This window comes from Heterodontus francisci, chromosome 28 (genome assembly GCF_036365525.1).
Source record: "Heterodontus francisci isolate sHetFra1 chromosome 28, sHetFra1.hap1, whole genome shotgun sequence".
In the NCBI taxonomy this organism is placed as follows: Eukaryota; Metazoa; Chordata; class Chondrichthyes; order Heterodontiformes; family Heterodontidae; genus Heterodontus; species Heterodontus francisci.
The window spans coordinates 17,434,532-17,447,720 of NC_090398.1; the positions used below are offsets into that span (position 1 = coordinate 17,434,532).

At 42.9% G+C, this 13,189-nt stretch overlaps 1 protein-coding gene across 1 annotated transcript; it reads right to left on the minus strand.

Annotated features, from left to right (window-relative positions):
* Positions 1-257: 257 nt before the first annotated feature.
* On the minus strand, positions 258-6,187 carry LOC137385239 (NACHT, LRR and PYD domains-containing protein 3-like). Its single transcript, XM_068060223.1, has 4 exons — positions 4,422-6,187; positions 1,959-2,045; positions 949-1,116; positions 258-345 (listed from the first exon to the last, which is right to left on the minus strand). The coding sequence occupies exons 1-4, from the start codon at positions 6,185-6,187 to the stop codon at positions 258-260; spliced, it is 2,109 nt and encodes a 702-aa protein (XP_067916324.1).
* Between the last annotated feature and the right edge of the window lie 7,002 nt (positions 6,188-13,189).

A 13,189-nucleotide genomic window follows, 5' to 3' on the forward strand; every position in this document is an offset into this window, starting at 1 on the left:
TTCCCTGATACATGCATAACGATGACTAGTTTGGAGCCTGCAGGAGCAAATCTGTTCTGTAACACTCCAGTGTTATTGTCAGGTTTGAGTACGGTACAATTATTCATTTCCACTTTATTGCAGGTATTCAGCACGTGGTGTTCTGCATTCTGTTTAATCTCACATGTTTCTCATTATATTGAACATGAACGTTAGAAAAAATAGAATTTCGGCTTTGTTAACACATTCAAATAACAACCATTTCCTGGATCCTGTAATCACACAAACACTCGCAATCCGGGTCGAGATTCTCTCAGCGATCTGAGCTGTTTCTGTCCATCTGGACCGAACGGATTCCTCCAGATTCTGAACACATAAATAGACAATTAATACATTCGGCCAAAATAACAGAAGCATTGATAACATTTCAATCAAATGTGTGAAAAGCACTTTCCATAAGCAATTGTATATATACCTGCAAAGGAATCTAGAGCAGCAGAGAAAATGTAACTAATTTTATAGCTCTGTCAAAGTGCTGACACATGGATGATGATCAAATAATCTCAGGGTTGGAAGTTCGTGGGGACGGTTAAACACTGCCCGAAATTCAATTCGACAGTGGGCAATTTTAACTGGGTAATGGGCCTGATTGGCTACAATGCTGATTTTACATCCAACCCAATTTTACCGTCCACTGCATTTAACCAAGAGCAATATTAGATGGGGTTTATAACCAGCGTTTCACCCTGATCCATTGGAATTCTGTCCCGGTATATTATGTTCAAATTGCTCACTATGAATCAATGGATCTGAATATAGTGAGAGGGATACAATATCTAGCAAATGTTACATATACATCCTTATTCCTGTAACCCCACCCCCAGAAGAATATGTAACCGAGATGATTTTATAACAGAAAGCATTATTCACAATACGATTGATATTGTTGATAATTTAACCAGCACTCACTGAATCAGTTCCATGTTCTTACAGCTCAATATGAGGTTTCGCAGATTGGGAACACATTCATCTGTGAACTTATTTCCGTCCAGGTACAGCATTGTCAGACATTGATTCACACTGAATGCTGACCATAGATGCTCAATACAAGCAGCTGTTAGATTGTTATCCTGCAATCTAAAATAAATATGTAAAATCGGGATTTTATACAGCTCGAATAGGCAGTAAGATTTTACATTCGGAACAATGGAAGGAACATAGGGAGACAGGGACAGGAGGAGGCCATTCAGCCCTGCAGCTTGTGTGCTTTTTTATTCAGCTAGGTAATGGCTGAACAGTATGTTGACTCCATCGACACACCTTGTTTCCTTAAACCTTTCATATCCTTACCTACTTATGTTAAGTCAATCCCAGTTTTGACATTTTCATTTGAGCCACAGCCACAACAGCTTTTTGGGGGAGACTCTTCCAGATTTCCCCCATTTTTTGGATGAAGATTCTTTTTTCTAAAATCACACTTGAACAAACGGTTAACTTCTATTTTTAAAAGTATGTTGCCTTGTTCTTTACTCCACCCACCAAAATAATTAGCTTCTTTCTATTTGCCCTACTATATCCTTTCATTGTTTTAAACACCTCGATTAGATCACAACTTGACCTTCCATACTCAAACGAACAGAAGTCTGGTCTGCACAATCTGCAATCATAATTTTACCCTTTTGGCCCTTGTATCATTCTGATGAAAAAGTGTGCTGCAACCCCTCCATTGCTAAGATATCCTTCCTGTGATTTGCTGCCCAAAACTGAACACAGTACTCCATGTGGAGTCTAAGCAGATTACTGTACAGCTGTAACAATTACCACAATATAGATAATGAACAGGACTGCAACATAAGAACAGAACAGAGAATTATTATAACCTAGACTGCCAGGCATCTATTAGTCAATGGTAAAATTGGGTGGGTGTAAAGTGGGTTCCCGACTCGCCCGACTTGTTGTCAATCAGGAGTGTCACTTACTCCAATCTCTGCGTTTTGCAGTCCGGATGTTTCAGTGTTGCAGACAAAAGTTTGACTCCTGAGTCTCCGATATTATTATGATTCAGTCTGACAACCAAGAAAAACAAAGGTCACTAATAAGGAAAGGTAAAGTCTTTCTTTCATATAAAAAAAAATCTCCTGCACGTTAAAGGAAACCTTCTCAAATATTTCTTGGTGGAGTACAGAAAGACGGGGAGATATGAATTGTTCAAAACTATTAAGTAGTTTAATAGATTCATAAGGACAATTTATTTCCACCGGAGTAAGGGTCACTAAGCAAAAGACAGCAAATTTAAACAATGGACAACAAAAAAAGAGATGAGGAGGTTTTATTTTATCATTTTACGCAGCAAATTGTTATGAATTGGGTTCCACTTAGGCTGGAAGCAAATTCAATAACAACCTTCAGAAAGGGCAGAGGATAAATACATGAAGGGCAAATATTTGCATTGGTTTGGGAAAAGAGCGAGGGATTTGGGACGAATTGGAGAGGTTTTTAAAAGTGCCAGTACAGACCATTAAACTTGGAAACCAGTTAAGCACCTGACCAGGAAACTGATGGTGTTATGACAAATCTTTTTACATCCGGCCCAATTTTATTCTACTGAAGTCAAAGGTGAGTAAAATCAGGCGAGGAGTAAAAACCAGTTGTATTCTGTTATTGTTAAATTCCAACCCACCCTCCGGCTGAAATAATCCCCATATAAAGAAATGTAGAAAATGAATCATGAAAAACAATTTCTGTCGTCATGAAAAACGTAACATTTCACAGGTTCTGCATTCGGTTGCCATGTCTAATGGGTTAAACGTTCCTCTTGGGCTGTAGTACAAGGTGGGCAATGGCAAATTTGCCGCTCATTTTCCACTCCTCCCCCCCACCGACCCCCCCCCCCCCCCCCACGCCCCCGAGCGCTATCACCCATCTAGTGCTATCCGCAAAAAGACAAATTTATCAACCCGTGTCTCTCTTGGAAATCGGTGTTGAAAACCTACTGTCTGTGATGAACCTTCGTACTATCCCACCTTGGCTCTTCCCTTGAGCAACAACTGTGATGCATAAGTGGCAACCTCACTGAGTCAAGACGTGGTTGGCCTATACGTCAAGTATAGACCCTTCACATGGTAACTGGTAGGGTCAAAACACCAGCTAGTTAATCTTCAGTTGTCTGGCACCAGTTGTGGGGGTGAAATTGGTCTCGGCAGTCGAGCTACATAGGTGAAACGCCATCGAATATTTATTTTCACCCTCTACGAGCTAAAACTTACAACCCTTGTAGATTTTTCGAAGGGAACTCATTTCTTTCATGATTGTTTCTTGGGATGTGGGTGTCACTGGCCAGGCCAGCATTTATTGCCCATCCCTATCATTGCACTTGAGAAGGTGGTGGTGTGATGTGTTCTTGAACCGCTGCAGTCCATGTGGGGTAGGTGCACCTGCAGTGCTGCTGGTACACCCGCAGTGCTGTTAGGGAGGGAGCTCATGTCCTATTGGAGTTGTACTTAGAGCTTTAACTGTGCTAGTGGGATTGATATCCATGAGGAAGTAGACTGCGGTTGGGAATTACTGCAATGTGTGACAAATGTAAGCAACGTTTCGAAAAATGGGGTCAAATTACAAAATTAAAATAAAAATTTGCATTGTAATTCTGGTATTTCGTCAGTTATCTGTTAATTCGATGTTTAAAAGGTGTGAATTTGTTCTGATGCCGCCTGCCTCAGTTGAAATTACTGAGCAGCATTGGCCCGGGATTGAGATTTGGACCTTCCTGCTCTGAGTCTGGAGCTCAGCCCAGCGCTGTGTGAGAGGGGTTAACTCAGCTCAGACTGGTGATTGAATGGAGCTCCTTCTAGCTCTATTCATGTGTGCTCAGTCCAGCGCTGTGTGAGAGGGGTTAACTCAGCTCAGACTGGTGATTGAATGGAGCTCCTTCTAGCTCTATTCATGTGTGCTCAGCCCAGCGCTGTGTGAGAGGGGTTAACTCAGCTCAGACTGGTGATTGAATGGAGCTCCTTCTAGCTCTATTCATGTGTGCTCAGTCCAGCGCTGTGTGAGAGGGGTTAACTCAGCTCAGACTGGTGATTGAATGGAGCTCCTTCTAGCTCTATTCATGTGTGCTGAGCCCAGCAGCTGCTGGGTTCACCCACTTTTACGCAGGTCAGGGGTGTGCTTGTGTGTGTGTGTGTGTCCCAGGCGAGTACAACTAGCTCAGGACAGGCTGGGAATGTAGATTAGGCCCTTCACGCACTGAGCGTGGTGAGACCAACTAACTTAGTCTGGGCCCTTTCTGCTTCCGTGTCCTGGAAAGAAAAACAGGTAGAGAAGAAGGCAGGTACTGTAGTCAAGGGAACTGAATGTCAGGTAGAGCCTATAACATTTGAGCAATAGATAATCGCCTGTTTTACGTCCCACCCATGTCCAATTTCATCCCCATTAATAAATACCTCAGAACTTTGAATTTGTGGATGGCGGGAGCCAGTCGCTTGACCCCCTCTTCCTGAATGTAGCATTTCTCCAAATTCAGCTCATCCATGGTTTCGCAGAGTTGCACTACGTGGGATAGCACAGCACAATCCAATGGGTTCAATCTCAGTGCCTTCTGTGGAATGGAGTCCCCAAAGATCAGTCGCTCCACCGACCCAACGGTCATCTGGGCCAAAGCTCTGTTCTGAGACTCGCACAGGTAGTGGAATATGTTCAGCAGCTGCCTCTTGCCCGCACTCCTGTCCATGTTTTTGATCTCTGCCTGAACGTTGGCCTTCAACCAGTCTATCACCTGACAGGTGGTGCCGTGAGACAGAGGACCCAGGATCTCTCCCAGCTGTTGCGATGAAGTGGGAGTTGAAAGACCCACCACGAAACGAATAAAGATCTCAAAGCGACCGTCATCCTTCTTAAAAGCCCAGTGAAGGAGCTCCAACATATTCTGGTGCCTCGGAGTCAAGTAGTGAGCGAGGGCCGCCAAGAATTCCTGAATGGTGAGGTGGAGGAACGTGTACACAGTGTTTTTTGCTGCGTCATCCCTCTCTAGGATCTCCATCATAAATCCTGAGATGAATTTGGAGGGCTCCAGCTGATTTTGGCTGAAGTGGTCCTCATTGAAAACAATGACCCTTTTTGAAACTCCTTGGTAGGCCAACTCCCCGATTCGGAGTAACTCCACCCGCTGGTCCTCTACATCTCGCTGGTGGTTTTTCAACAGGTTGTAAACGTAGTTGGAAAAGAGTTGGGTGATAGTTTTTGGGAGTGGTCTCTTCCCTTCTGGCTGAGTGAAGAGCGGGCCCAAGGTGGAGCAGATGATCCAGCAGTAGGAAGGGTTGTAGCACATGGTGTACAGGATCTCGTTCTCCTCCACGTATTTGAAGACGTTGCTGGCAAGCTCATCATTCCCGAAAAATCTTCTGAAATAGTCTTTCCTTTCGTCAGCCAGAAAGCCCAGGATCTCTGCCCAGAGGTTGATATTGGCCTGTTCCAATGAGTTGAGAGCGGTTGGCCGACTTGTGACCAGCACGGAGCAGCCTTTTAGCACCTGTTGCTGCACTAGACAGCGGACAATCTCAGCCACCTCACATCTGCTCTCGGGCCCGGTACAGCTGGTCTCAGATACTTTCCTGGTCGCACGATCTGTGAAATCAATCGTGTGTTGGAACTCGTCTAATCCATCGAACACCAGGAGTAGGTATTCTGGCCTCATCCATATATCCCCAAGTATCTTTTCTAAGTAAGGGTAGGAATCCAGCACTATTTCTTTCAGAGATGTGGTCCCCTTTATGGAGTTGAGGTTTCGGAATGTGAAATGAAAAACAAATTGGAACTGAGTATACATGGTCCCCAGGGCCCATTCGTGGACCATCTTCTGCACCATAGTGGTCTTCCCAATCCCTGCCACCCCGCTCACCACTGAGGTCCCAGACAGGCTGGTGTGGCCGAAACTGCTCCTGAATAACTGATCAATGCGGATCTTCTCAAGGTCGCTGTTGATGTACTTCTGCTGCCACTCCTCGTGGTCTTTCCCTCTGGCCAGGAGCTCGTGTTCCACCAGTCTCCGTTCACGGAGAGAGGAAATAACTATAAGTTCAGTGTACCGATCAGCAAGGGAGAATGTCTTTGTTTTGTCCTTTCCTCGGATGGTGGCATTACTCAGATTCTGGTTTTTGGACCGGAGATGTTCCTTGTGTTGCTTTTGGATGCCTTTCATTGGAATATTCATAATGCAATTAGTGTCATTGTTGCAATGTTGTTGGACACCGAAAAAAAAAGGGCAACATCTATAGAAATTCAGCTTGGGTGGTGAGGCAAACCGGGCGATTCAGACACCAATTTTACATTCTAGGTGTAGAAATTCATCTGGACTGATATTCAATACCATTAAGTGTAATATAAGGCAGGGCATATAACTGGTGTCCGATGCAATACCACCCATTTTGCGCCACTGTCAAGAAAACTTTCAGGCCAATAGCTCCTTTCTTGCCCATTCAAGAATAAATTTAACTCTGGGAAACTCTGCACTATCGAATTGGTTTCGACCTATATGTGACTCCAGTCTTTACCTGCTCTGGGACGATATGTGACTCCAGCCTTCCCCATTCTGGACATTTAGGTGAGGCCAGTCCATACCCAATTTGGGACTACATGTGACTCCAGTCCATAGCCAGCGTGGGGCTCTGTGTGACTGGAATCGTTAACAAGTCTGGGCGTATCTGTGACTTCATTCCTTACCCAGTGTGGAAGTAAATGTGAATCAAGTCGTTCAGCAATCAGGACATGTGTGCAACTTTAGTCCTCACTGACTGTGCGGCTATATGTGACTCCTGCCCTCACCCATCTGTAACCATATGTGATCTCAGTCCTTAGAGACTCTGAGTGTAAGTGTGATTCTATATTTATCCAACCTGGGACCACATGTGACTCCAGTCTATAGCCACCCCGAGGCGACATGTGACTCCAGTCCTTACCTAGTCTGGGAGAATGCATGTTTCGAATATTTACATAGTCTGGAACCATATGTCATTCCCATCCTTACTCTGTCTGAGCCTGAATGTGAATTAAGTCCTTTCACAGTCTGGGCGCACATGTGACTGCAGTCCATAAAGACTCTGGGGTCTTACGAGGAAAGGCTGAGGGACTTGGGGTTGTTTTCGTTAGAGAGAAGGAGGAGGAGAGGTGACTTAATAGAGACATACAAGATAATCAGAGGGTTAGATAGGGTGGATAGTGAGCGTCTTTTTCCTCGGATGGTGATGGCAAACACGAGGGGACATAGCTTCAAGTTGAGGGGTGATAGATATAGGACAGATGTGAGAGGTAGTTTCTTTACACAGAGAGTAGTAGGGGCGTGGAACGCCCTGCCTGCAGCAGTAGTAGATTCGCCAACTTTAAGGGCATTTAAGTGGACATTGGATAGACATATGGATAAAAATGGAATAGTGTAGGTCAGATGGTTTCACAGGTCGGCGCAACATCGAGGGCCGAACGGCCTGTACTGCGCTGTAATGTTCTAATTCTAATTCTTGGGGTATATATGAGTCCTGCCCTTATCCAGTTTGGTCCTATATATGACTAAAGTCCTCGGCCATTCTGGTCCTATATGTGACTCTAGTCCTTACCCAGTCTGGGCAGATGTCATTCGAGTCACCTGGTTTAGACCTGTATGTGACTCCATACCCGCATCAACCTAACAGACTCCTAAATGCCCTCTGAATTGAGGCATTCAGTGTGATTGGGACAGTCGGGATGCAGAATTCTAGTCTTGACACAAAAAAAAAACAAAGACGTAAACAATAGCAACATTATCTTTTGGTGGCCAGAGGAAAACTTGACGTCTTTCTAACTTACAGTTCTGTACTACAGCAGGCTGCATTAGGACATCGGGACCTGGAAGTATTCAGTTCCAGCTGAATGCTAGCGTACTTTGGCAGGGACACAAATAGGCAGGTATCACATATGCACCCAGACTGTGAAAGGACTCAATTCACATTCAGGCTCAGACAGAATAAGGACGGAAATGACATAACGTCATTATAATTCAACGAAACCAAATATCGGGCATGCAGTATATAAGTTATGGCAAGTGGAATACCTGCCCGTTTTACATCCCCAAGTCCATTTAGACTCCCCTCGTGTATTAACTTTGATAGCACTTTCGAGCAATAGTTGGAGGTCATCATATGAATGGTATGGTATATCTATATAATTGTCAGAGGCACGATGGGATAGAATGTGAAAATCAGGCCATTCACTTACCATGGATATCACCTGATAGTTTCGTTTCCAGCTGACTGCTGCGTGCGTTATAAAGCAGATGAGGACCTAGTAAAGACGTTTTATTTCATTAGTATTGTGTTTAACACTCTGACACACCGAACCATACCAACGTTTCGCTGTCAGGAGAAATATTGGGTGGTGCAATACCTTTCCTCTGGATTTCTTTCAAAATGCCTTTCAGCTTTGGCCTTGCTCCCTGCATTTCCACCAACGTGTCCCACAATGCGCGTTCTGGCCGGCCATTCTCTTCAGTCACTGTATCCAGAAGGTACCGAGTTGCTTCCTTTCTGCGTTGGTGGTTTACTAGTTTACTGATGAACTGGAATAAGAAAAAGAAAGAATGGCATAAAGAAAAAAAAGAAGCAAACAAATTAACAAAGAAATAGGGAGAATAGAGAAGGAAGGAAAAATAAGGCGTCGCGCATTTAAGACAGATGAGTTTTTCTTCTGAGGGTGGTGTATCTTTGGAATTCTCTTCCTCAAAAGGCGGTGGAAGCAGAGTCTTTGAATATTTTTAAGGAAGAGGTGGACAGATTCTTGATAAGCAAGGGAGTGAAAGGTTATCGGAGGTAGGCGAGAATGTGGAGTCACGGTTACAATCAGATCAGTCATGATCTTATTGAATGGCGGAGCAGGCTTGAGGAGCCAAGTGACCTACTCTTGCTCCTAATTCGTATGTTGGTATGTAAAAAAAATAAGGATGAAAAGAAATAAAGAAGGACAGAAAGAATGAACAGAAGGAAAGATGAGTGAAATAATTAAACAAGGAAGAAAGGAAGGGAACAAAGAAATGAATGGAAAAAAAGGAAATTGCATCATTTATACAATGTATTTCGCACTCTCAGGACATCACCAAATGACTTTTGAGCCAATGAAGCACATTTGAGGTATAGTCAGTGCTATAATGATGGAGTTTCTGCAGACACCGTCCCACAGAGAAGGTTGTGACAGTGACCAGATAATACCCTTTTAGTGATGTTGGTTCAGGGATAAATATTTGCCCAGGGTGCTGAGGAGAGCTCACCAGCTCAACTTCGCAAGTAGTGTCATTTTTATTGTTCTAGCACGACATGGAATTTCAGACCAATAACTGATCTAATAAACAGCATTTTACACACTGCTGTGCTCCCTCACTACAGACACGAGGGCGTAAAGGTCTGGATTATGGTGTTTCAGCATCCAGAGGAGGACTCGAACCCAAGACGTTTTGACTCTGAGGTGAAAGTATGATGCACGAAGCTACGTCTGACACATCAGCGTGTTAGACTGAATCTCCTGTGCAGTGGATTTCTGTGTTTAGAGTAGCATGGAATTAAAATTAGCATTCAAAGGAATAGAGAATGAAGTCCAAGCCTCAGCGAGGGTAGTTTGAAACAACCACTGAAAAGTTACACGAACGCTTCGGAAAGTTATTGATGGCCAGGATTTTGCTGCAATAACAATGTTGAGGTTATCAATCAGCACTCACCATTATTCTGGGATACATTTGACAGCAACTTCCGATGTTCACGCATGCGCAGATAAACACAAAATCTAGTATCTCTCTGAGATACCTTGTGACGCCATAGGATGCACTGTTGCAATCCTTGCCAATAAACTCAGCATTGAAATGCCTGAAACGGGACAAACTTGTTGCGCTTCTCAACTAGTCCTCATTAAAGACAGCTGAAAAGGCTAGGGCTTGTGCATGCAGCATTCAGTGAGCTTTTAACGTGATAAGTGGTAGCTACTGATCAACAAACTCTCTGACCCTGAAAACATTTTTCGTAGTGTTGAGTCGGATTTCTGCATTAGTATTACAGATCTTTTTAAAGTTTTCTTTGCATTTTCGTGCACGTCTTTTATCCCCCTCCCTCCTCCCCATCTGCATTTATTAGTCTTTATTTTGTTTTTTTATGCATCATTGAAATCTAATTTATATTTCCTGCTTTACATGCCAACAAGAACAGCTTATGATAAGTTTTCAACAGAAACTGATGAAATACTAGTGTTCCAATCCCTCTGGAACGGTGCTGCACATTTCCCCGAGCCAGTTAGGCGCATGGGCAACGTCTATCAGCTGGTTATTAATGCTTGCTGGCCGTGTTGGAGAGGTTTGTCGAGTGAAGCAGGTAACAGCTTAAATGAGATAAATCGGGCATGGCATACAATGGACAATCAATTGGCAGGCGTCTAACTTAACACTGTTGTGCGAAATGAAAATTGCCCCCGTCCAGGGGAGGTTGCAATGGTGACTCGATAAAGTCTCACTTCCCACTGCAACCACTTTCCCAAGAAGTAACTGATACTTTACTCCAATTCAAACCGAGCATCCCATTCGATGGCCCTGAATAACATAACATATAGAAGCAAGGATAGGCTATATGACCCCTCGCGTCTGCTCTCATGGCTGATTTGATATTGGTCTCAACTCCACTTTCCTGCCTGTTCCCCATAATCCTCGACATAGTTCAAGAACCTGTTTATCTCAGCCTTATAAATATATTCAATGGCTGGCTCCACAGCTCCCTGTGGTAGAGAATTCCAATGTTTCACGACACTCTGAGAAATAAATACCTTCTTATCTCTGTAGCATTGTCGTGTTTTGAAATTGATATCGCATTGTGCTTTCTGTACGCTTGGGACTGTTGTAGAAAACACATGCTAGCAAAGGAAAAGTGAAAGTAAAACACAGAATAAAGACTCAATTATTCTCAGCTTGTTGCTTCTGTCTCAGTCTCTGTTTCACATATTTCTTATTAAACTCGGTTAAATCTCACTCCAGTCCCGACAACAAATAGTTGAGGCCCAAACACTGATCCCTGTGGAACCCTACTAGTTACAGTTTGCCAACCTGAAAATGAACAGTTTATGCCGACTCTGTTTCCTGTCAGTTAGCCAATTCTCTATCCATGCTAATATTTTACCCCCAACACTCTGAGCTCATGTATTGTAAAATTTTATTACGGCAGCTGACCGGATGTCTTTTGGAAATCCAAATATACTACACTTGCATGTCCTCCTTTATTTAACCTGACCGTTACATCCTCGAATAACTCCAATAAATTTGAGAAACACGATTTCCCTTTCATAAAATGATGTTGACGCTGCCTGATTATATTATGATTTCCTAAATGTCCTTCCTTAATAATGGATCCCAACATTTTCCCAATGACAGATGTGAGGCTAACAGGCTGCCAGGTAGTTTCCTGCTCTCTGGCTCCCTCAGTTCTTGCACTTTCTGATACACTCAGACTTTCCAGAGTTTAAGAAAGTTTGGAAGATTACAACCAAAGCATCCATTATCTCAGCAGTCACTTCTTTTGAGACCCAAGGATGCAGACCATCAGATCCGGGGGACTTGTAGTCTTTCGTCCCATAAGTTTTCCCAGCACTTAACTGTCAAGTGATGATGTGTTTTAAGTTCCTCCCTCTCCTTTGCCCCTGATTTTCTACAATAATTGGGATGCTTTTAGTGTCTCCACCCTTAAGACATGTACAAAATGTTTGTTCAAATGCTCTGCCATTTCCTTGCTTCACATAATTAATTCTCGACAATCATCCTCGAAGGGACCAATTTTTATGTTAGCCACTGCCTTCCGTTTTTATATTGTTTCTGAAACTCACTGTCTATGTTCATTTTTCTTGCTAGTTTACTTTCATAGTCTATTCTCCCTCTTTTCTTTAGTCATCCTTTGCTGTTTCTAAATATTTCTGAATCTTTTGGCCCACGACTAATCTTTGCAACATTGAATACCTTTTCTTTCAATCTGCTACCATTGGTAACTTTCTTTGTTAGTCACGGATGATTCCTCCTTCTCATCGAGTCTTTCTTTTCCAATGCAATATATCTTTCTCAACAATTGTGAAAAAATATCCTTAAATGTCTGGCACTGCTTATCTACTGTCTTACCTTTCAATCTATTTTCCCTGTCCTCTTTAGCCAACTATGTCTCCATACATTTGCATTTCCCTTTATTTAAGTTTAAGAAACTAGTTTCAGACCTACGTTTTCACTGTCACACTGAACGCAAAATTCTATCATGTTATGATCACTCTTCCCTTGGTGATCCTTTCGTATGAGATCACTAATTAAGCATGTCTCATTAACTTTACCAGGCTAAAAAAATGCCTTTCCCCTTGTTGGTTCCACAGTGCTGAGGAACTGTCCTGAATATACTCTGTGATCTCGTCCACAAATCCTCAGATTTACCTTTGTAAATTTGATTTGTCGAACCTGTATGAAGATTGAATTCCCCCATTATTATTACAAAACCTTCATTGCAAATCCCTATCGCTTCTTGATTCCTACTCTTTTCGACAGAGTAGCTAATGTTATGGTACCTATAACCACTTTCACCAGTGACTTTGTTCCCTTGTGATTCCTTATCTCCACCCAAGCTGATTCTACATCTTGATCCTCCAAGCTAAGATCATTTCCCACTACTGTGCTGATCACATACTTCCCCATTAACAGAGCTACCTTTCTTCCTATCCTTCTGAAATGTCAAGTAACCATGAATATTCATTTCCAAGCCTTGTAACCACGTCTCTGCAATGGCTGTCAGATTATGCCTATTTATTTCGATGTATGGCATCATTATCTTGTTATGAATGCTGCCTGCATTCAGATAAAGAGCCTTTAATTTTGTCTTTGTTTATCTTTTAACCCCCATTCTGATCCGATTTGAAGTACACGCTCATGTTTCTATCCTCTGTTCCTTCCTGTTACACTATGGTTTTCATTACCTATATCAGAACCCTGCACTACTGCCTTATCCTTTCTCTTTAACTTTCTAAAAATCACCTCACTTGAACCCTCCTGTCAACCAACCCACCCCCCTCCCGCACACTATTTAGTTTATTAATGCAAAAAGTATATGTCATACAAAATACCCCATATTGAGCGCTGCTCAAGGAATCGGTTTTCATTAGTGCCAAGGCGATGCTCTCCACCAATTCTAAAATC